The 26,273-nt window shown below is 40.2% G+C and overlaps 1 protein-coding gene across 1 annotated transcript in view; it reads left to right on the forward strand.

Annotated features, from left to right (window-relative positions):
* The first annotated feature begins 347 nt into the window (after nt 1–347).
* LOC109889631 (kit ligand) overlaps nt 348–26,273 on the forward strand; it is a 37,352-nt gene continuing 11,426 nt past the window's right edge. The window contains exon 1 of the mRNA XM_020481202.2: nt 348–600. Coding sequence (XP_020336791.1) covers nt 586–600 — 15 coding nt within the window. The 5' untranslated portion in view covers nt 348–585. The remainder of the gene's footprint in view (nt 601–26,273) is intronic.

Raw genomic sequence — 26,273 nt, forward strand, 5'->3', positions numbered from 1 at the left:
GGAGCTGGCTGAATGCGTGGTGCCGCCTGGTGGCCATGGGCGAGGGTTAGGACCCCTCCAGGGGTTGCCTCCCCCTCACTGGGCCCTCTCCCCTCATCTCCTTGGGGCAGGGAGCTGACTGGCTGAAGTGGCGCCTCCTGGTGGATGAGGGTGGGGTCAAAAATGACCATAACAAGCATTTGAAGAAAGCAAGTGAAAAATGAAAATTACAAGTGTTAATGCATGTTCCTGGTAAGACGATTTGAACCTTTTGGCATTCCATATAGTAGAGCAGCAGACGGGCGGGATCGGTTCCTGTGGGCGGCACTTGAAGCGCGCATAAAAGGTGTTGCCCTGTAAAAAAAAAAGCCTTCAACTCACAATGGTCTCGCAGTCCACTTTCATGCGCACGCTATGATGTGTGGATACCATACAACAGAGCTTATTGCAGCAGTTTTATGCGGTTTAATATTTTTTTCCCTGTTCGGATACTACTGACTGGGGCATTGGATATGTGCACGCGGGATGATGAAAACCCCTTTCCTCCCCGCAGAAGTAAGATAAAATAGGGTTTCGAATACATTGGATTTACTCCTCTCGTTCCATATGAAGAAGTCAAAAGTAAGTTAACATCGGAACTGAATATTTTCTTACTCACTTTCTTGTTATATGCTGTCTTATTTTCATGTCCTTTTACGCCTGGTGCGGTGCGCGTATTCGAGTGGCAGGTGAGAAAACGAAAGGTGTGAATTGGCCTATTTCTGTCCATAGATTTTGAGAAGTATGCATCAATATCATTGACATGAAGCCCGTTCCTTTAGTGGTCAGCGTCTTTGGAAACGTTTGTTAAGTTAAGCACCTCACTCCCCATTTTTCCAATACGGCCAAACAGAAAATGCCAACGGTAATTATGTTTGGGTGTCCGAACTGACCAGGCACCTAATCATCCTAGATTTTTCTCAGATATCGTATCACAGTAACACAGGAATGACATTTAGTGGCCTATATGCCTGCACATATCCCATGATGTGTGCAATGAGTGCGCCCATGTTGAATTGTGTGCAATAATGTACAATCTTTTCGCGCGTAGGGCCTAATCGTTTTCCTTTCATGAAATCACGGTAGTTTGTGGTTTAAGGTTATAACCTTAGGTAATAAGCAATGATAAACATACTGTAAGTTCATGACAGTATGTACAGTATTTTGATGTGCCATTGGTTTTTGGTTTGGGGGTACTGAAATGAAAGTGTAATACAGGCTATTGGTTTTGGCACACTGCATACACTGCATTGGGAAAGTATTCAGGCCCCTTGACTTTTTCCACATTTTGTTACGTTACAGCCTTATTCTAAAATTGATTAAATTACTTGTTTTCCTCAATCTACACACAATACCCAATAATGACAAAGAGAAAACAGGTTTTTAGAATTTTTAGCAAATTTATAAAACAACAAAAATAATAAATGTACCTTATTTACATAAGTATTCAGACCCTTTGCAATGAGACTCGAAATTGAGCTCAGGTCAATTCTGTTTCCATTGATCATCCTTGATGTTTCTGAATCTTGATTGGAGTCCACCTGTGGTAAATTCAATTGACTGGACATGATTTGGAAAGGCACACCTGTCTATAAAAGGTCCCACAGTTGACAATGCATGTCAGAGCAAAAACCAAGCAATGAGGTCAAAGGAATACCGTAACATTTACCGTAACATTTCTGCCGCATTGACGGTCCCCCAAGAACACAGTGGCCTCCATCATTCTTCAATGGATTAAGTTTTAATAAACCACCAATACTCTTCCTAGAGCGGGCTGCCCGGCCAAACTGAGCAATCGGGTGAGAAGGGCCTTGATCAGGGAGGTGACCAAGAACCCAATGGTTACTCTGACAGAGCTCCAGAGTTCCTCTGTTGAGATGGGAGAACCTCCCAGAAGGACAACAATCTCTGCAGCACTCCACCAATCAGGCCTTTATGGTAGTGGCCAGACGGGACACACTCCTCAGTAAAGGGCACATGATAGCCCACTTGGAGTTTACCGAAAAGGCACCTAAAGGACTCTCAGACCATGAGAAACAAGATTCTCTTCCCTGATGAAACCAATATTGAACTCTTTGGCCAGGCTTGAACCTGATGCTCCCCATCCAACCTGGCAGAGCTTGAGAGGATCTGCACAGAAGAATGGGAGAAACTCCCCAAATACAGGTGTTTCAGGTTTGTAGCGTCATACCAAAGAAGAATCGAGGCTGTAATCCCTGCCAAAGGGTCTGAATACTTATGTAAATGTGATATTTCCAGGTTTTTTTATATACATTTGCTAAAGTTTCTAAACCTGTTTTTGCTTTGTCATTATGGGGTATTATGTGTAGATTGATGGAAAGAAAAATAGAAACTATTTAATTCATCTTAAAATAAGGCTGTAATGTAATTTTGTTGGGGAAAAAGTCAAGGGGTATGAATACTTCCCAAATGCTCATCTTTAGAAATGTTTGTCATTTTTACATCAATGGTGGGGAAAATTGTTGTACTTCAGTATTCTACACAGCCTCTCAACATCCTGTTTTTGAATAGCCTAACAATATTCAGGTCGTTTATTTATGTAGGCCTACAGTGGGGTCTGAAATTATTGACACCCTTGATAGAGATAATAAAATAATGACCATATAACATAAATAATTCAAATCCTGAGGTGTATTGTTTGCTCGAATTGGGAAATGATTTTATACAAATACAATTGCTTCAGAGTGATTTTGTTTAACAAATAATAAAGAATTCTCAAAGGTAGAGGTCAAAATTGACACCCCTAAAGATAAGTTATCAATGAAATAGTGAAGTTTAGTATTTGGTCCCATATTCCTAGCACACAATGACTAAATCAAACGTGTGACTATATAGACTTGTTGGATGCATTTCCAATTAATTTTGGTTGCGTTTCAGATTATTTTGTGCCCAATAGAAATGAATGGTAAATGTATTGTCCTTTGAGTCACTTTTTATTATAATTAAGAATATAATCTGTTTCTAAACACTTCTACATTAGTGAAACAACATCTCTTTCTCTGAGCAATTGTATAAAATAATATAATTTTATAGAATAATAGAAGCGTCTGTGGTGGAAGAATATTTTCAGCAGCTGCTGGGTAGGTACCTTGACTTGTTTATAAGTATCTTTATTGAATTGAATCACTGCATGTTTTCTTAGCTTAGCTAGCTAGCTGAAGTTGACACATGAAATTTTGGTCTGCTCTAAATTGCTCATAAATATCTTGCTGTGTGACCTAGAAAAGCATCACCTCCTAAATGATAATGAAGCGGTATGTTTTCACCATTACTACAGAGAAATGGCATGTTACTAGCAGTTCAAAGGATGTGACCCATATTACTGGCACAATGTTTTTTGGGAGGCTTGACAGGCCACATTTTGCACATAAACCGTGGGCTGTACTCTAAAGCCGCTGCGAATGACCAGTGTGTATCGAGGTGCCTGCTGACCTAAGGTGCACTGGGCAGCTGTAGCCTGTCATAGTGTCACTGGCGGTAGCTAGTGATCAGTAGTACGTAAACATTTGGTGGAAAAGAAAGGAAAATTTGAGTCTGGTAAATAATCTGTGTGATTTGTGTAGGCTACAGAAATGTTTTATTAGTTAGCAAGGGTTTGAAGTATGTGTATCTAGCTGTCGATTTTTGTTCAATGACTCCATTGATTTCATAAACTATATTGGATATATGCTGTAAGTTCGAATCAACCCAAGATGATGAACCCTGAAGATGGGACAAAGTGCATGAAAAGGTGGCCCAGAACAGCAGGCTTTTTCTCAACCCCGACATTGCCCCATTGTTCCAAGAGTTTACTGAGTTTGAATTAAGAACTTTAGCGAGGCAAGCACGCACACAACACCAGTTTGATATGCCCCTTGTCACCTGTGTTTTTGCCCACAGATGAACTGCCCTGGTGCTCTGCCTCTCATATTCTTTATTTTTCTATACATGTCCTAATTAAGGGTGAGAAGAACTAACAAATCAGAACTGAGGATGCTTGTTAGAGCCCCATGAGGAACACCTGATGCTGCGTTCTCTGAGTTCTCTCTGGATGCTCTCCTGCCCAAACTATCCCGTTGTGTGTTTCACCTCCTTGGGAACCCCCTTACCCATAGTAGTTGCCCCTGATCATAGATCTAGGATTGTACCCAATCCCAATTTTTAACTCCATCTCTCTTTGTCTCTCTCTCCCCCACAGGCACACAATATCGGTTTTAGATTAGTGATGCTCTTATCTGGTTACATGCGTTAACTGTAACTTCTATGGTCAATTATGTTCATTTGTTTATGTTACCAATATGAATACATTTATTTTATGTTCAAATGTATTGTTTTTCTTACTTTTAGATTTTAGGGAAAATGTCACTGTAAATTTACAGCATTATCCTAGCATGAGAGTTGCCAGATTAATACTGTAATTTTGCTTCACAGCAGAGATGCTATAATATATTTCACAGTACTATTTTCCTTACTGTAAAACATTACAGCATCCATGTAAATTTACAGCAGGGATGCTGTATGTTTTTACAGTAAGGAAAATAGTACTGTGAAATATATTATAGCATCTCTGCTGTGAAGCAAAATTACAGTATTAAGCAGGTAACTCTGGTGCCAGGATAATGCAGTAGCTTTACAGGGAATGTTTTTACAGTGTGTTTCTAAGACAGTTTTCTGCTCTGGGACATTAAAGTTGATCCTACCATATCAAGTTAATGTCACATGCACAAGTACAGTGAAATGCCTTTGTAAATAAAAAAATAAAAAACTCAAAACCCAACAATGCAATATTCAATGTATTACAACAACAACAACAAAAAACACGAGAAATATGAAATGCACAATTTAAGGAAGCATACTAAATACAGGAAATATTAAAGTCAGTTCCAATAGCATATTTTCATGTGCAAGAGAATATAAGATAAACAGAGTAGCAGCAGCTTGCATGTGAGTGGGTGTGTAGAGTCAGTATATATGTGTGAGTGAGCAAATTATGGAGTGTGTGTGTGTGTGTGTGTGTGTGTGTGTGTGTGATGTGTGTAAATACTTAAATAAAAGGTCAAAGATACCAGGTAAATTTGGTCCATGTAGCTGTTAGCTATTTATCAGTTGTATTGCTTGCGAATAGAAGCTGTTCAAGAGCCTGTTGGTGTCAGACTTGATGCACCGGTACCTCTTGCCATGCGGCAGCAGAGAAAATAGTCTAAAATAGTCTATTTATTTCCGGGCCTTCTTTTCACACTGCCCGTTAGAGGTCCTGGATTCATGGTGTCACCAGCAAACTTGATAATGGTGTTGGAGCCGTGCGTGGCCACACAGTCGTGAGGGAACAGGGAGTACAGGAGGGGACTGCACCAACACCCCTGTTGGGTACTTGTGTTAAGGGTCAGCGTGATGGAGGTAATGTTGCCTTCCCTCACCACCTGGGGTTGGCCTGTCAAAGTCGAGGATCCAGTTGCAGACCCAGAGTCCTTATCCTAACTTTCCTTGTATCCAGACTTGGTATATGAGCCTAACTGAAATCAGGTGTTTCTCACTTTCGCCATAGCCTCCAGTGTGAACTTTACTGTAGCCTAATCTTTTAGTCAGTACAACTTTTTTCTCTGATTCAGTTAGTATAATTGAACTTCTCACATCAAGACTTGCATTCCTGTTTCTTATTTACACAGCAACTTCAGCACAGCAACTGACAAATACATTATGCACGCTGTGAAACGTTGCACCCTTTGGTAGGCCTATGATGTACTGTCTATCCAGTGTTCTCAATAACTTGTCTGGTTAAATTAAAGTATTATATAAATCCTGATAATTCATAGTAACGCAAATGTTCTGCCTGTTCCATGTTGTGTGGAAGCCCTTATTGGCAATGTCCTGCTAAAACGGGTTATATCAATCTAGAGTACTCTATCGCTAGGAACAAAACTTTATTGACTCCAATGAGCCACTCATAGTTTTGACATATGTATGGTAGCTCACAGAAAAGAGGAAACATTCCCCTCTTTCATTTCCCTCTTGCTTATTTTTTATCAAGTCAACTACAGTAATACCATCTTTTTTTTTTATCCCATTGTGCAATAGTCTGCAGCTGCTGCTGAAAAATAAATATAGCTATAAAAGTATAATACGATACAGGATGTGTGAAATGTTTGGCTATCAAGAAAATAATGTGTGAGGTGAGGTGCGTAACTTTGTGCATTGCTTTTTAGAAATGCTCATCGACAGATAAGCTACACATACTGTACCTCTGGTGTTTTTGTTGTTGTCTGCTATTAAACATATCCATGACCACCTTCCTCGAAGGTCCCAAATGCCTCAGTAGTCAAGCTTTCCAAGACCACAATAAGGCTGGGTATATCAGCCTTATGGTGGGCTCCAAGGTCTCCTTAGAAGTTAGGGTCCCAAGGCACCTGTGGAGACACCGGGGGGGTGCAGAGAGGGGTCACACACCGACAGCCCTGTTTGTATCTCTGCTTTATGATGTGCCCCCCTGTGGAGAGCCGAGCATATTTAGGAAGAGATAGTGATCCAGCGGAAGGGGTCAATGAGGCTATGAATTGAGTGAGATTTTCCCCTCAGGTATACAACCTTTCGGTGGGGGTAGAGACTGCGGAAGATGACACCCATTCCGCAATTAGGTCAACCTTCAGGGGGATGCTTTTTGTTGTTGTTGTTGGTCTATGTCATAATTTACCAGGCAACAATTCAGAGGGCTAAGCTTCTGGAAAGTGTTAAGGGAAAGCCACAAAACATGGCCTGAGTGAAAGAAAGTGGTTCAACAGTTCAGGGGATTTTTGCATGATTGCCAGTGAAATGGAAAGCTGCTGAGGCTGTCTGCATCCCAAATTACACCCTATTTCCCCATAGGGGGAAAGTAGTGCACTATAAAGGGAATAGGGTGCTATGTCTCCTGTACTCTAGACTCCACATGCCTGAGAATGCTAGTAAAATGGGTCAGACTGGATGGTCTGTAAGCAGCTCAGATATGCTAAATCAACCTGTGTCCCTGCTGAGACTAACAGCATTATTGTCAGTCATGACTTTTTACCATACATTCTACCCACAGACTGGTATTAGAGAGGCAAATCACGATCAACGAATTCTTTGACCAGACTTGAAATACTTGTGAAGCACCGGCACTGAGTGAAATATTTGTTTCCCTTTTGCCTAAAGCAAAACAAAAGCCTGACTGACCAGCAGCATGTTTGTAGGAGCCTGTAATGCAGGCTATAATACAGGGGATAGGCTCTAACAATCACCTGTAGGGCTGTACCTTTTGAAGTCTGAAGTTTTCACACACCATAGCCAAATACATTTAAACACATTTTTCACAATTCCTGACATTTAATCCTAGTAAAAATCCCTGTCTAAGGTCAGTTAGGATCACCACTTTATTTTAAGAATGTGAAATGTCAGAATAATAGTAGAGAGAATGATTTATTTCAGCTTTTATTTCTTTCATCACATTCCCAGTGGGTCAGAAGTTTACATACACTCAATTAGTATTTGGTAGAATTTATGGACATGATTAGATAAGTATTCACCCCCCTGAGTCAATAAAGCAATAAGGCCTGGGAGTGGGTACAGCTAAGGGCTGTTCTTATGCACGACGCAAAGCAGAGTGCCTGGATACAGCCCTTAGCCGTGGTATATTGGCCATATACCACATACCCCCGAGGTGCTTTGTTGCTATTATAAACAGGTTACCAATGTAATTTGAGCAGTAAAAATAAATGTTTTGTCATACCTATGGTATACTGTCTGAGATACTACGACAATCTTCCAATCAGCATTCAGGGCTCGAACCACCCAGTTTATAATACATGTTAGAAACACATTTGACAGTGATTACAGCTGTAAGTCTCTTATTTTCAAAATTATTCAAGCTCTGTCAAGGTGTTGGTGATCATGGCTTAAGTACAATTGTCTTAATATATATTTTCAATCAGATATAAGTCAAAACTGAAACTTGGCCACTCAGGAACTTTCACTGTCTTCTTGGTAAGCAACTTCAGTGTAGATTTGGCTTTGTGTTGTAGGTTATTGTCCTGCTGAAAGGTGAATTTCTCTCCCAGAAAATGGTTTAAAGCAAACAGAAGTATGTTTTCCTCTAGAATTTTGCCTGTGCTTAGCTCCATCCCACATTTTTTCATCCTGAAAAACTCCCCAGTCTTTGCCAATGTCAAGCATGCCCATACCATGATGCAGCCACCACCATACTTGAAAATAAGGAGGCAGTTACTCAGTATGTGTTGGATTTGATCCAATATAAATAATTTCATCAAACAAAACATGTAGTGTTTTTGCAGATTGTTGTATTTACTGTTGTGTTTTTGCAGACTGTTGTATACTGTAGTATTTACTGTTGTGTGTTGGCAGACATCACTGTAGTATTTGCTAGAGTGGTTTTGTTTTATTTTCTTTGACATAGAAGTGGAGGTTTTATCCTTTAGGAAACCTGAAGCAGAAATACAAAAATAGCATATTTTTCATAACCTGTAGGTAGGACTGGGTCTGATGGATAGTTATTTTCTATAGCCTGTAGGGAACACAATATATGGTCTATACTTCGCATGTAGGTTTCTCACTTATGGGTGGCACAAATTGTAATATGGGAGAGGGGGATGTGCAGTATATTTGTAATTAAATACTCTCGTGAATGTACCAGCCCCCTCATTATCTCAACCAATCATGGCTAGGAAAGATTCTGTACTTTCTCCATGACTAAACAGCTTCGTGATTTCCAGTGAAGTAGTAATGTCTGTCTTCCGCCTCATTTCCATTTGTAGGCGTGTGACCATCAATGCAAATTATGAGCCGAATCCAAACTCAGATGATTGTATTTACGCTGCGTTTTCACATTAGACATGCATTGATGTCAACAGTAGATTTGAAATAGAAGTAGGCAAATCTAAAGTTAGGGTGTGATTATACATGTGTACGAGGCAGAGAACAAGCCGTTGGATGTATAGTTAATTATGTTTACTTTTTCCCTGTGGCTGTGGATAAATCCCCCACTGTCTATGACGCTGCTACTGTAATTCATGATATTTGATTTTCAAGGAAATGTTGGAGGGGGTGCCGCGTGTTGGATTTCTAAATCACTTAATAATGTCCTTGTTTTTCAAGAAAAGCAAAAAAAATGGTCTATTAAAATAAAATTGATCAGAAATACAGTGTTGACATTGTTAATGTTGTAAACGACTATTGTTGCTGGAAACGGCTGATTTTTAATTGAATACCTACAGAGGCCCATTGTCAGCAACCATAATTTCTGTGTTCCAGTGGCACGTTGTGTTAGCCAATCCAAGTTCATAATTTTAAAAGGCTAATTGATCATTAGAAAACCCTTTTGCAATTATGTTAGCACAGTTGAAAACGGTGGCGACTCCGCGATGCTGGCCTTGTAGGCAGAATTGCAAAGAAAAAGCCATATCTCAGACTAGACAATAAAAATAAAAGATTAAGATGGGCAAAAGAACACAGACACTGGACAGAGGACTCTGCCTAGAAAGCCAGCATCCCGGAGTCACCTCTTCACTGTTGACCTTGAGACTGGTGTTTTGCGGGTACTATTTACCAGAGGTGTGGACTCGAGTCACATGACTTGGACTCGAGTGACAAATATGAGGACTTTCAACTCGACTTTGACTTTAACACCAATGACTCATGACTTGACTTGGACTTGAGCCTTATGACTCGACCTGACTTGATTACCATCCCCAAGCCCAAATATTAAAAACGATGCTATTAAAAAGTGTGCAGCGCATCAACTCTTAATTACAGTTTGAATCGGACAGCAGCCAATCAAATTGTGCGTGGCAGTGCAGAGGAACGTCAGCAGGTGAATTCAGATGGAGCCCTTGGAAAGATGATACCCAAAAATATATAAAGACGATGCTGTATCAACAAAAAACGGATTGTAACTTGCAAAACATGCGGGAAGAAAATTACAGACGGAGGCGCAACAATTTCCAACTTTGTTCGACATTTCAAGCTGCACAAAGAACGGTAAGTCGTGGCTAGTATTGTCGACAGCTATCCATCACACAAGGTTGTGTGTTTGAGTGTGTGTAACTTGTTTGTTTCATGGGTTTCTTTTTGCTGGCTTTTGATGTCTGGAGCCTGTGTTATGTGCACTCCTCACTGCTTGCCTAGATTAGATTTGCAGATTGACTCACCACCACGCTGTTTGGAGCTGGAAAATATCAAAATGAGCACATTTGTGGCAGAGGGCCTCCTAGAATGGTTGTGTACCCTTCCTAACCTGCTGATTATGGCGAGTGCTTGAACCCACTGATTGTGTTTATGCTTCACACAAATCCCACCATCCCTCTCTCTGCTGTCGTCGGCTGTTTTGAGCTTTCTCTATTGATGATGAAGAACGGAGGCTTATTTCATCTGAGGCACCGCATTCAGATACAGTTTTCCACATAGAAATGCAATATATAGATCTGTACTCGATTCTCTATTCCATACGGCAAAGACTGTTGTAGGTGATATATTTCTATGTGAATTGCCATGTTGGATTGCCTGCAGATACTCTGCTGCTTAATTATTTCATCTAGAGAGAGATCATGGCTACCCATGTATTTCCATGGAAATATAACTTTTATTTGGAAAGTAATATAGATATTTTTAAAAGCATTCATAATTTGTGTGAATGTAAAATACTAACTATTACCCTTGTTAAAAATATGAAATGGTATTACATTTGGTGAAGAGCACATTATGACTTGTTTAGGACTTGATACTTGACTTGAGACTTGACGGTCTTGACTTGAGACTTGACTCGGACATGCCTGTCTTGACTTGGGACTTGTAAAACAATGACTTGGTCCCGCCTCTGCTATTTACTGAAGCTGCCAGTTGAGGACTCGTGAGGTGTCTATTTCTCAAACTAGACACCCTGATGTACTTCTCGTCTTGCTCAGTTGTGCACCGGGGCCCCCCACTCCTCTTTCTCTTCTGGTTAGTGCCAGTTTGCCCTGTTCTGTGAAGTAATACACAGCATTGTATGAGATCTTTAGTTTCTTGGCAATTACTCTCATGGAATAGCCTTCATTTCTCAGAACAACAATAGACTGACGAGTTTCAGAAAGTTTTTTGTTTCTGGACATTTTGAGCCTGTAATAGAACCCACAAATGCTGATGCTCCAGATACTCAACTAGTCTAAAGAAGGCCAGTTGTATTGCTTATTTAATCAGAAAAACAGTTTTCAGCTGTGCTAACATTGCAAAAGGGTTTTCTAATGATCAATTAGCCTCAACTTGGATTAGCTAACACAACGTGCCATTAGAACACAGGAGTGATGTTTGCTGATAATGGGCATCTATACGCCTATGTCGATATACCATAAATAAATCAGCCGTTTCCAGCTACAATAGTAATTTACAACATTAACAATGTCTCCACTATATTTCTGATCAATTTGATGTTACTTTAATGTACATAAAATGTTAGTTTTTTTTAAACAAGGACATTTCTATGTGACCCTAAACTTTTGAACGGTAGTCTATATTTAAAAAGGAATAGTTTCACCCTAAACTTTTTTTTCATCGAAGACCAAATCTTTTAGGCTTCGAGTGAAACACATATATTCTGGTCTTCATTTTGACAGTTGGAAAAGTTATATATTTTGGTCTTTTAGTAGTAAATCTAGTTATTTTGCCCCTAACAGTTAAACTCTACTTTTGAAATAGTGATTAGAGGCATTTTCTAGAAGGTGGGAGGGGTTAGGTATGAAATATATAATTGTTGGCGCAGTCAGCCAAAATAGTTAGCTGATTGTAAATTCTTATCCCACCTTTATTTACAATATTCATCCCATGCCTAATTCTGAAAAGTGAAAGGGTTCCTGTGAGCGGCATCACCCTGGTAGTAGTTGTATGTTTTTATACAGTACCCCAGACCAATCTGTGAGTTAATTTGACCAATGGAAAAAGATCTACTGCATAAATATTGCAATGCGGGTTGGATTAAATAGAGCCCCTAATCTTCATTTTTAAAGGTGATGATTGCACTTTTCTTCCCAACACAAAAGGTGCAATAAATGTGAGTCTACATTTCAAAGAGAAGTGGCAATAGGTGTCAGGAACTCAGCGCCTCACCACTGTGAGGTAGCTGTCCAGAGCCATTTTTACTCGCCGATGCACATGCTTTTATTATCAGAGGCTGCCAGTAGACTTCTGGTAAGCATGCTCTAGAGAGAAAGTGTTGGGATCAGGTACAACTACGTTTACCCACCCCCACAAAATGAATACTTATGAGCAATATCCCCACCCACAATGTTTTTTAAGGGGTTGTGCAAATGCTGAAATTGGGATTTAGTTACCCTTTAAGACAAGTGTTCTGTTGATGTAACAGGGTTGACTTAAAAATGAGGGACATGGTTTTTTCTCCCTGAAATTATTTTAAAATGACTTTGTGAAAGCAACAAAATAACTATGGCTTTACAATGATGGTGAAAACTTGTATAAATGTTCAAGTTAAATGGGTTAACATATTCCTAGAAGTCAGAGGATGTGACATCTAGGAAGTCAAAATGCTGTATTTTTATTCGTTAAGAAAATCGGATTTATTGAGTTTTCTATGTGGTCTATGTTAAAGGCTACTTCATTTAATATAACAGGTTTTAGAATGCTATATTTGTGCACAATTACTACTTAAAATATCAAAGGGACGCCAAAAGGCACTCATTTCTTGGAATGACCCAGTAGTAGTAGTAGTAGTAGTAGAAGTATTTTATTGATCTGAAGATATACTACTCAATGTGCTCTTTAGTTGCCAACGCAATGTACTTCCAGTACTCAATCTCTTCAGTTGACCACATGGCATTGAGTGAGCCTCTACATTTTAGACAGTATAATCCCCATGGCATCGTATCCATTAGTTTATTTAGTTAACATGGGCCGTTAAGTGCACCTGAGTGAACAAAGGCAGGCAGAATGCAATTTGTAGATGCAGATTTGATTTATACACGTTTTGTGTGGGCGCTGGTCCGCTTTCTGAATCACTGTGGGAATAGGTCAATCGCATTTCCTGTTTTTTATCATAGACTTTACGTTTCCTGATGGTTTTCACTTTTACCCACACTTGTTGGCCTTTGGGTTACCATCAGATATGATGAAACCATTATTTTACACAAATGCCAATGTTCTAAATCTGCTTACACTGTCATTCTTAGACCAAAATCAGAAATGTTTCAGATTTCCATTACATATGATTTTTGCAATACCTGAGAACTGCAGAAATGTTTTTGTTTGTTGTTAAGATGGACAAGACACAATAGAAGCCAGAAGCCTACCAAGACCGTGTCATTGTTCCATTCCAGTCAGTAAACAATGCACTGGACCATAAAGCCTTGGTCATAGACCTCAAGTCCACTGAAAAACAATAGTTTGTTCCTTAGTAATTTCTTCCATCTCATATGAGACAACATCTAGACTTTGAAAACAGATTTTATCTGCAAATGTTTTCCTCCTTTTATAAAATATTTAGTGCACTGGCAGAGATGTTGTATTGTCGTTAGACCAAAATTATTTCGATGAGATTAGGAACAGGGTCTTTCCTGTGAAAAACTGCTGGCCTAAATTAAAATATGCCATGTGGTACTAATGATATGCATGGCCCTGTGTTTTTGTACAATGAGATTACTGTATGTTGTTGGAGAGGGCTGGAGAGGAAGGCACAGGCCTGGGTATCTGGAGGGCCTGTTGAGTCTATTTGGTTAATGATACTGCAGGATCAAAGTGGCTGTAGAATCAAAGTAGGTTGTAGACAATGAGAACATGGGTAATCATCATCAAGCAGGGCCGGCCCTATTTTGCCATTGGGAGTAGAGCAGATGTTGCAGTTTTAAAGCAAGCTTTCTGCAATTCTACACATTTTGTCATGGGGAGGAGAGAGGTTTAGACATTTTATAACACATTTCATGCAATTCTACTCATTTTGCCATGTTGCAGAGATAAAAATGGGCAGTTTTACAGCTAATTTCCTGCAATTATACACATTTTGCCAATACTTATGCCATGTTAATGATATCTGAGGAAGAGTGACTAACAAAATCCATGGGGGCCCCCAGGAGGTCAGGGCACCTGGGCACATGCCCTGCATCGGTATTCGGCCATGATAGCTGGCTAGACTAATTTACCAATCAAAAAATGGTTTGCTGACATGGCTAATTTAATAAATTTCAGTGAATGACATAATGAGAGAAACTGCTGATGCACAACCAAATTTCGAGTCCCTAACTGAGCTAAAAAAAAAAAGACAGCTTATGTCACCTATGCCTGTAGCTGGCCCTGTCATCAGGCAGTGCAGTGCAGCCAACACAACATACCTCGAGCAGTAATGCACCAAACAAAACATGAACACAGGCCTTTTAAGAACTAGAAAAGTGTGCCTCTATTTTAATGTTAGTCTGGAGTTCAATCAAACCTGCACTGCAGAAACCTGGCTATGTTCTTTTTCTACTAAAATGTGCTATGACTTACTGAAGCAAACAAGGAAGCATTCATTTAAGTTCTTTATGAAAATGTGTGTTCGATTTGTTAAAAGTTAATTTAATCTCCAATTACTATTACTTCCCAACTTACCTCGTTTTCATTTTGATCAAGCACTGGTGTGTCAATTTAAGTAACACAATGCAAAAATCCCCTTCAAAATCTGTCAGTTTAAGCTAGAGAGGTGTCTTTTTTTGCATTGGAGGTTAAAGGTGACAGAGCTTAAGCGGTGTTTGTTAGACCATGAGACATCCGGAAAATCGGTCTTCTCACGAATGTCTTTAGCGTCCGACTGTTTTGACCCCTCTATGGAATTATGAGACTCATGAACACGATGGTGTTCTCCGTTTTACTCTACAACCCCATAAGTGTCAGCCCATAAGTGTCACGGGACTCATAAAGGTGAACGGTACTGTTATTTTTTATATGGAAGAATTAAGGTAGTTTTATGCATACACAAAAAAAGGTTAAATATGTGTAAAAAAAAAATATATATATATATATATATATACACAGTGGGGAGAACAAGTATTTGATACACTGCTGATTTTGCAGGTTTTCCCACTTGTTCTCCCCACTGTATATACTACCCACAAAACACCAGTCTCAACGTCAACAGTGAAGTGGCAACTCCGGGATGCCACTTCACAGTTCCTCTGTCCAGTGTCTGTGTTCTTTTGCCCATCTTAATCTTTTATTTTTATTGGCCAGTCTGAGAAATGGCTCTTTCTTTGCAACTCTGTCTAGAAGGCCAGCATCCCGGAGTCACCTCTTCAATGTTGATGTTGAGACTGGTGTTTTGCGGGTACTATTTAATGAAACTGCCAGTTGAGGACTTGTGAGGCGTCTGTTTCTCTAATGTGCTTGTCCTCTTGATCTGTTGTGCACCGGGGCCTCCCACTCCTCTTTCGATTCTGGTCAGAACCAGTTTGCGCTGTTCTGTGAGGGGAGTAGTACACAGTGTTGTACAAGATCTTCAGTTTCTTAGCAATTTCTCACGTGGAATGGCCTTCATTTCTCAGAACAACAATAGACTGACGTTTCAGAAGAAAGTTATTTGTTTCTGGATATTTTGAGCCTGTAATCGAACCCACAAATGCTGATGCTCCAGATACTCAACTAGTCTGAAGAAGGCCAGTTTTATTGCTTCTTTAATCAGAACAACAGATTTCAGCTGTGCTAACATTATTGCAAAACGGTTTTCGAGTGATCAATTCACCTTTTTAAAATGATACTTTGATTAGCTTACACAACGTGCCATTGGAACACAGGAGTGATGTTTGCTGATAATGGGTCTCTGTACGCCTATGTAGATATTCCATTTAAAATATCAGCCGTTTCCAGCTACAATAGTCATTTACAACATTAATAATGTCTCCATTGTATATATGAAACAAGGACATTTCTAAGTGACCCCAAACTGCATTCGGAAAGTATTGCCTTTTTCCACATTTTGTTACGTTACAGCCTTATTCTAAAATGGATTGAATACCTTATTACCTCATCAATCTACACACTATATCCCATAATGACAAAGCTGAAACATGTTAATATACATTTTTGCAAATGTATTTCAAATAAACAGATACCTTATTTACATACGTATTCAGACCCTTTGCTATGAGATTTGAAATTGAGATCAGGTGCATCCTGTTTCCATTGCTCTTCCTTGAGATGTTTCTACGACTTGACTGGAGTCCACCTGCGGAACATTTTATTGATTGGACATGATTTGGAAAGGCACACATCTGTCTATGTAAGGTCCCACAGTTGACAGTGCATGTCAGAGCAAAAACCAAGCCATGAGGTCGAAGGAATTGTCTGTAGAGCTCCGAGATAGGATTGTTGAGGCACAGATCTGGGGAAGGGTACCAAAACATTTCTGCAGCATTGAAGAATTCAAGAATACAGTGGCCTCCATCATTCTTTAATGGAAGAAGTTTAGAGGTGAGGTCCACAAGAACACATTTGCATCCATCATTCTTGACCAATCGGGGGAGACAATCCTTGATCGGGGAGGTGACAAAGAACCTGATTGTCACTCTGACAGAGCTCCAGAGTCCCTCTGTGGAGATGGGAGAACCTTCCAGAAGGACAACCATCTCTGCAGCAATCCACCAATCAAGCTTTTACGGTAGAGTAGCCAGACAGAAGCCACTCCTCAGTAAAAGGCACATGACAGCCCGCTTGGAGTTTTCCAAAAGGCACTTAAAGACTCTCAGACCATGAGAAAGAAGATTCTCTCATCTATGAAACCAAGATCTAACTATTTGGCCTGAATACCAAGCGTCAAGTCTGGAGGAAACCTGGCACCATACTATGGGAATGTTTTTCAGCGGCAGGGACAGGGAGATTAGTCAGGATCGAGAAAAAGGGAGCAAAGTACAGAGATCCTTGATGAAAATCTGCTTGAGAGCACTCAGGGCCTCAGACTGGGGCAAAAGTTCACCTTCCATCAGGACAACGACCCTAAGCACACAGCCAAGACAACGCAGAAGTGGCTTCGGGACAAGTCTCTGAAGGTCCTTGAGTGGCCCAGCCAGATCCCAGACTTGAACCCGATGGAACATCTCTTAAGAGACCTGAAAATAGCTGTGCAGTGACATTCCCCATCCAACCTGACAAAGTTTGAGAGATCTGCAGAGAAGAATGAGGGAAACTCCCCAAATACAGGTGTGTCAAGCTTGTAGCGTCATACCCAAGAAGACTTGAGGCTTTAATCACTGCAAAATGAGCTTCAACAAAGTACTTAGTAAAGGGTCTGAATACCTAAGTAAATGTGATATTTCTGGGGGGGTGGGGGTTGTTGATACATTTGCAAAAGAATGATACCCGTTTTTGCTTTGTCATTATGGGCTATTGTGTGTAGATTGATAAAAAGGCTGCAACGTAAAAATAATTTGGGAAAAGGTCAAGAGGTCTGAATACATTCCTGATATTGATTTGCAGACCCTTTTGCCCTTGGAACAGACCCAATTCTTCCAGGCATGGACTCTACAAGTTGTTGAAAGCGCTCCACAGGGATGCTGGCCAATGTTGACTCCAATGCTTGATACACACGGGAAACTGTTGAGATTGAAAAACCCAAAAGCGTTGCGGTTCTTGACACACAACCGGTTCGCCAGGTACCTACTACCATACCCCATTCAAAGGCAATTAAATATTTTGTCTTGCCCATTCACCCTCTGAATGACACACATACACAATCCATGTCTCAATTGTCTCGAGGCTTAAACAGCCTTATTTAACCGGTCTCTTCCCCTTCTTCATCTTTGCCTCTACTTAATACTCTCACTTATTACAGGAGATGACATGGTGGCTGTGCAACAGTCTGATGGCCTGGAGATAGAAGTTGTTTTTCAGTCTTTTGGCTTTGATGCAGCTGTACTGTCTCTTTCCGCTAGATGGTAGGAGAGTGAACAGACTGTGACTTTGGTGTCTGAGGTTCCTTTGACACCAAGTTCGGTAAGTGTCCTGGAGGGCAGGAAGCCTGCCCCCGGTGATGCGTTGGGCTGAACGCACCACCCTGTGGAGAGCCATTTGGTTGACGGCGGTGTAGATTCCGCATCGGGCAGCCCAACAGAATGCTCTCAATGGTGCATCTATAGAAGTTTGGGGGTTTTAGGGGCTTTTTTGTTTAGGCATCTGAGGTTGTAGAGGCGCTGTTGCACCTTCACCATGGTGTCAGTGTGGTGGGACCATTTCAGGTCCTCCGCGTTGAGATTAAGAGTGGCGGAGGTGTTGTTGGCTACCCTCACCACTTGAAGTCGGCCCATCAGGTAGTCTAACACCCAGTTGCAGAGGGAGGGTTTCAGACCCAGGGCCCTGAGCTTAGTGACAATCTTGGGGGCACTATGGTGTTCAAAGCAGAGCTGGTGTCGATGAACAACATTCTCACATAGGCATTCCTCTTGTCCAGGTGGGATAGGGTGGTGTGCAGTGCAACAGCAATTGCGTTGTTCATGGAGCTGTTGGGGCGGTATGCAAACTGTAGTGGGTCTAGGGTCCTCAAACTCAACTCTGGTCCACAAAGACAGTTCCGCTGCGTTTTTTATTGTTCCCCTCTAATCAGGGACTGATTTAGACCAGGTGGGTGCAATTAATTATCAGGTAGAACAGAAAACCAGCAGGCTCTGAACCTCATAGTATAAGAGTTGAATACCCCTGGTCTAGTGTGTCGGGCAAGGTGGAGGGGATATGGTCATTGACCAGCCTCTCAAAGCACTTCATCTTGACAGAGGTGAGTGCTACAGGTCGATAGTCATTTAGTTCAGTTACCTTAGCTTGCTTGGTTACATGAACAATCAAAGGTGGACATCTTGAAGCAAGTGGGGACAACAGACTGGGATAGGGTGAGGTTGAAAATGTCTTTAAACACTCCAGCCAGCTAGTCTGTGCTTGCACTGAGGATGCGGCTTGGAATGCCATCCATCCTGGCAGCCTTGCGAGGGTTAACACACTTGAAAGTCCAACTCATGTCGGTTACAGCCAAGACGGCGGTGTGTTTTCCTGAGAGTGAGGCGTCGATGTCTGTCTGTGACGTGGCTAGTTTTCCCTTGATAATCCGTGATTGTCTGGAATCCCTGCCACATGCGTCTTGTGTCTGAGCCATTGAATTTTTCCCTATGATGTATTTTTGTCTCTGATTGACTTAGAGGTGGATGGATGGTCTGTTTGTACCTGTCCATGTTCCCAGTCAACGTACCGGAGTTAAATGCGGTGGTTCACCCTTTCAGTTTTTGCATGCATGCTGCCATTCATCCACATTCTTTGGATTGGATATGTTCTAATTGTCACTGTAGGGACAACATCCTCTATGCACTTCCTGATTAAACCAGTGACAGTGTTGGAAAACGTGTTGACATTGTGCCAGTGCTTCGCTAGCTGTTACCTACTATTAGTGAAAAGAGGGGAAATGATAGCTTGCTTTACAAACCTGTGTGCATATGTTTTACTAACTAGTTATTACGTTTTAATAATAGTTATTGCTTTGAATTTTAATAGTTTGAATATGAATATTTTTCAAATCCATATTAGAAAAGTCAAACGGGAAAATGTTATTTTTCTCCTGGTTAGCCTGTTGCCTGCAAAGGTTGTTACATTGTAACTACAAGTAATACAAAATGGCACTTCACTTTACATTATGTTGCTTGCTCCTGGGTAAGTACATTGTCAATATATTTATATATTCACTTGTAACAATATTGTAATTACAGAGTGGATTGGTAAAGATTGTTATACCTAGTGCTCTCCTGTCTCCTAAATTGACCTAGTTAGAGTAGTGTCTGAAAAAGTTGTTACATTGTAACTACATAGTAATTATAAAGGTTATACACTACTGGATTTTAATTTACATTAAGTTTCTTGGTTAATAACAACTATATCATATGTAACTACCTTGTTTTTACAGTAAACTTGAATCGGTATAACTTTTGAGTGATAACATAACTTTACCATCTCTAAACTACTGATTTATCATGTTTCAGGAATGTCCTCCAGAATATGCAAATTACAGATAAGATCACTTCACCCCAGCAGTTACCGGAAACAAATTCCAATCATATTCAGATGGTGGATCTTAATTTGATAACCCTGTTGCAGTAAATGCACAGCTGGAAATGCGAACTTGTAGTGTATTCAAGGTTTATAAAAATGCTTCTAAAGTCTATAATTAACAACTTAACATGCTTTGCCCTAAGGGGGCTTTTTTGCAAGACTTACGTCATTAATATTGTTCCCTGAACTATTATACTGTCTTGATAATTTTTCATTCCAATCTGATTTTTTTGGGATACAAACAGAATCTCAATTCATGCTGAGTCTCTGAAGTAGCCCTCATAACATCCCTCACAAGACTCTGACACCATTGTGTTCTCTCAGTTTATCCAAAGCCAGATGTCAAAGCCACTGTATGATGCTATTATATCCATTTCCTAATCTTACCAGTGACAGTTTGCCACTGTGTATAGTCCCCAGGCATCTGTTCCACCAGGACCTGGCATTTTCCTGCCTCACGTGACACTTTTTTAAGACCAAGTGCTACACCAAAGTAGTTTGAACTTTTGCTCAATTGTGGTATAGCTAATTGTAAAATAATGACCACAACACCTGGGTTTTATTTCCTTTGTTTGAAGCATAAAGTTCTCCGTCACTGCAACATTTTCCTCATATGGATTGTGGAGAGATTGTTTTTGAGATCATTGTAGATCCACAATAAAATCTCCAGACAGAAGCATGTCTTTTCTACGAAATATGTATTCTCAAATATTGTATTTTCTCTGTTACCCTGTGTGCACTGAACTGACATGCCTGATTGTGGATTTTTTATAATTGTATTTATTTATCTAACCTTTATTTAACCAGGTAGGCAAGTTGAGAACAAGTTCTCATTTACAATTGCTACCTGGCCAAGATAAAGCAAAGCAGTTCGACACATACAACAACACAGAGTTACACATGTAGTAAAACAAACATACAGTCAATAATACAGTAGAAAAATAAGTCTATATACAATGTGAGCAAGTGAGCTGAGATAAGGGAGGTAAAGGCAAAAAAGGTCATGGTGGCGAAGTAAATACAATATAGCAAGTAAAACACTGGAATGGTTGATTTGCAGTGGAAGAATGTGCAAAGTAGAGATCGAAATAATGGGGTGCAAAGGAGCTAAATAAATAGAGGTTGTTGTTTGGGCTAAATTTTAGATGGGCTATGTACAGGTGCAGTAATCTGTGAGCTGCTTAAAGCTAGTGAGGGAGATAAGTGTTTCCAGTTTCAGAGATTTTTGTAGTTTGTTCCAGTCATTGGCAGCAGAGAACTGGAAGGACAGGCGGCCAAAGGAAGAATTGGTACGTGCTACAGGTGGGTGCTGCTATGGTGACCAGCGAGCTGAGATAAGGGGGGACTTTACCTAGCAGGTTAAACCTGGGACTTTACCTTTTGAAAATAGTTTTGTCCTTTGTTTTAAAAAAAGAGGGATAACAGTTAACAGCTACCACATTTATTTCTCTACTCCTTCATCTGCTTGTGTAGCATGGAGTTTCAAGCATGGCTTAGGTGTAGCTACTAACAGAGCTCTTAAAGGGGCAATGTCCTTAAAAGGGCAATAACATACTTTGTAATATAAACAACATAAACATTTTATTATTATTTATATATTCATCTGTATGATAAAATTATTAATAATAACAATCAGGATGCAGATGTATAAACCCCATGCTTTTGCCTGTGTACATTTTATAGGCACTATGCTTCATCAGTTGGGGTACAGGCGATAATGCTTTTTGCCAGTAGCACATCAGTGTAAATAAGTTGGTCTTAAATGCTAGGTCGAGCGTAGCTATGTCCGACTTCGGGATCAGAATTTACACCTGTTGCAACAATCAAAATGAGACTAAGTCTGGCATAAGCTATGCACATTCATACCATCCTTGTGGAATTTCTAAACTTTGCGATGCTGTCACTTCGCCCATCACTTTGCAAAGCCCACCACTATGCATGCACGTTTTCTTAACTACAACTGGATGGATCAATAAGTAATTACTGGGAGTTCGAATATCACTGAATGGCGAAAATATTGGAATAAAGTAGGTTAATGCAATTGAAAGCATGTATCAAATTGTTGCTTCCCGAAACTCCCAAAGTCATCCAACTGTCTTAAATCATTTAAAGCAATAGCCGTGTGTGGTCAACTACACTATATACAAAAGTATGTGGAATACCCTTCAAATTAGTGGATTCGGCTATTTCAGCCACACCCGTTGCTGACAGGTGTATTAAATCGAGCACACAACCATGCATTCTCCATAGACAAACATTGGCAGCAGAATGGCCTTACTGAAGAGCTCAGTGACATTCAACGCGGCACCGTCATAGGATGCTACCTTTCCAAGAATTCAGTTCATACATTTTCTTCCCTACTAGAGCTCCCCGGTCAACTATAAGTGCTGTTATTGTGAAGTGGAAACATCTATGAGCGACAACAGTTCAGCTGCGAAGTGGTAGGCCACACAAGCTCATAGAACGGGACTACTGAGTGCTGAAGCACGTAGCGCATTAAAATCTGCTGTTTTCGGTTGCAACACTCACTACCAAGTTCCAAACTGCTTCTGGAAGCAATGTCAGCACAAGAACTCTTCGTCAGAAGCTTCATGAAATGGGTTTCCATGGCCAGGCAGTCACACACATGCCTAAGATCAGTTTGCGCAATGCCAAGAGTCGGCTGGAGTGGTGTACACTGGACTCTGGAGCAGTGGAAACACATTCTCTGGAATGATGAATCACGCTTCACCATCTGGCGGTCCAACGGACAAATCTGGGTTTGGCAGATGCCAGGAGAACGCTACCTGCTCCAATGTATAGTGCCAACTGTAAAGTTTGTGGAGGAGGAATAATGGTCTGGGGAGGTTTTTCATGGTTCGGGCTAGGCCCCTTAGTTCCAGTGGAGGGAGATCTTAATGCTACAGCATACTATGACATTCTAGACGGTTCTGTGCATCCAACTTTATGGCAACAATTTGGGGAAGGCTCTTTTCTGGTTCAGTATAACAATGCCCCTGTGCACAAAGCGAGGTTCATACAGAAATGGTTTGTTGATATCAGTGTGGAAGAACTTGACTCGTCTACACAGATCCCTGACCTCAACCCCATCGAACACCTTTGGGATGAATTGGAATGCCGACAGCGAGCCAGGCCTAATCGCCCAACATCAGTGCCCGACTTCACCAATGCTCTTGTGGCTGAATGAAAGCAAGTCCCCACAACAATGTTCCAACATCTAGTGGAAAGCCTTCCCAGACGTGTGGAGGCTGTTGTAGCATAAAAGGGGGGACCAACTCCATATCAATGCCTTGATTTTGGAATGAGATGTTTGACGAGCAGGTTTCCACATACTTTTGGTCATATAGTGTATCATTTCACCACAGTTTTTTGATTGAGACAAGTGTGGGGACTCATCTTGATATGTCAAATGTTTTTCACTGAATCTCTGCTTGGATATTTGGTTACGATTAGCTATATTGAGGTGAGTGCTCATGATCATAATCTTTAGTCTACCTTGTTTAGCACTGGTCAGACTTTGCTACAAGTTGATTATTTTGCTCTTCACACACGTAGTAGCCTTTATCCCAACCAAAAGCCCTTGACTTGTCGGATAATCAATCAATTTGATTTGGTTTTACTGAATCTCCATCTGTAGCATATATGCGGTTATTTTATCTCTGGCTGGCCTAATAAATAGTGCTGGTAGCTAATCTATTTGTTTGCTAATCTATCACTGATCAGAAAAGGGCAGAATGCTATAATGTAGAATAAATCAGGTGTATTTCTTTTGCTATCGACTCATAGGCAACTCAAACTATGTGGAGGTTGTGAAATATGAACACGAGACTCACATGCTCACATGCTTTTATGAATTTTGTCTTGCTGCTTTTTGTTTTATGCTGCTCTGTCTGTATGCTACGTCTTGCTTGTCCTATGTTGCTCTGTCTGTATGCTGTGTCTTGCTTGTCCTATGTTGCTATGTCTTGCTTGTTCTATGTTGCTATTGTCTATATTGTAATTGTTTTTAATAACCTGCCCAGGGACTGCGGTTGAAAATTAGCCGGTTGGCTAAAACCGGCACTTTTACTGAAATGTTGATTAATGTGCACTGTCCCTGTAAAAATAAAAATAAATAAATAAATAAAACATCCTTTTGAAAATATAGATTCCTATTATTTTCTGTGCGTATCATGACGACGATAGTCCCAATTTGAAAACCTACTCCTGCTCTCTACTAGGCGTATAATCTACGCCCAGTCATACCTCTAGACGGGCTTACACCCAGGTGTTGCCACAAGTCAAATTTGTAGGTCCGGCATTGAGTGCATTTTACATTGGATGTAGAGTTATGACCCACTTACAACCAACTGGTGCAACCGCCCCTTGATAATATACACAATGTTCAGAACACCTTCCTAATATTGGGTTTTTATCTGGGCTATGAGGAGGTAAGTGGTGGGTCAGGTCGGTCTGTTGCATAAGGGAATTTCCATCGAAAAGGACCCATGAGCACCAACATCTGAAGTTCATAGGAGCATGTCAAATGAAAGCTAAGAGTCTATAGTTTTGGGAAATGGCATAGATACATGTTTCAAACATTTTCCATGTAAAAAAGTGCCATAAGTTAAGACTTTGATTTCTGGATAAACAGATAGAAATGGGATCTGAATATATAATAATAATAAATGCCATTTAGTAGGCGCCTTAATCCAAAGCAATTACAGTCATGTGTGCATACATTTTAGAAAACATCTACCAGAAAGTCTTAAGGTGTCAGAAATACATCAAATTACAATAATGTTGACGTAAAGACCCCTACCAACTAATGTAAACATTTATATTTCATTTTGGAGAAATTGTCTACCTTCTGTAAGTTTAAGAAATACTGTCTTGTAATTCTGTGACCAAAACTCACATATCTTTAAGATATTTTCTAATTTCTCTCCCTCAGGAGGGAGGATAATGAAAGTTCACTGAAGTAACACGTAAAGGCAGACCTACCAGTTAGTTAGTGTTTTTACTGATAACAATTTTGTTTATGAATTATTCAGTGATTAAATCTCGGAATTATGTTACCAATTTTGGTAATGGAATTACCCAAAAATCGGTATCAAAAATGAGGAAAATTACATTAATATCCATAATTATACATTACTGTGTAGAACAGATCAGGGACCCAGGGTGTAAATCCACTTCACTTACTGTAGTTCATTAACCAAAAGAGATTTTGGGAGCACTTCATTTGAATGGGTTCTTATTACAGTGTAATTACACATGTAATTTCACTAACATGAAGTTAATTATAACTTATCGTTACACTGTAATATCAACATGTAACTGGTGGTAATTGCAGTCTGTTATTACAGAGGTGTAACTAATGCTTGTTACCATGCTTGTTACAAATGGGCAATTTCCACTAAATTCACCAATTTAGTCTCTAGTTTCTTCTCAGCTGCATCTGATTCAGTAATGCCTGTCACAAGGTTGTAAATCTCTTGTGGACAGATGTGCTGGGTGTCAGAGATTGCAAAGGTTAGAGGCTCAATAAACTCTAATTACCTACCTGTGAATGCGCACTATTCAAAATCTCCACTCGTTGTTATTAGCACTTGCCCCAAAAGAGTGTAACATCTGTGTTTAACTTGGTTGAGTTTACAGATAGAGGTCAACCTCACTGACTGAGGTCTACCATATGGTTGTCATCCCAGTTTAGAATAAAATGATAACTTGTAATTAATGTGTACGTTACCCGTTTGCCATCCAAGTGAGAGGATAAACCCACAAGTATACCACAGAGTACAGTAATATCTGCATAAGTGCATGCAGTTACACATGATGTAATGGTTTTCTTCTGGTGAAAGAGGCGGACCAAAATGCAGCGTGGTGGTTATTCATGTTTTTAATAAAGACGACTATACATGAACAGACTAAACAAAACAAGAAAAGTGAGAACCTAAACAGTCCTATCTGGTGCAAACACAGAGACCGGAACAATCACCCACAAAACCCAACACAAAACAGGCTACCTAAATATGGTTCCCAATCAGAGCCAATGACTAACACCTGCCTCTGATTGAGAACCATATCAGAAATAGACAAACCAGACACACAACATAGAATGCCCACCCAGCTCATGTCCTGACCAACACTAAAACAAGGAAAACGCATATGAACGATGGTCAGAACGTGACACATGATTTAGCTACTTAAAATGAAGT

Source organism: Oncorhynchus kisutch, linkage group LG4 (assembly GCF_002021735.2).
Source record: "Oncorhynchus kisutch isolate 150728-3 linkage group LG4, Okis_V2, whole genome shotgun sequence".
NCBI classification, from domain to species: Eukaryota; Metazoa; Chordata; class Actinopteri; order Salmoniformes; family Salmonidae; genus Oncorhynchus; species Oncorhynchus kisutch.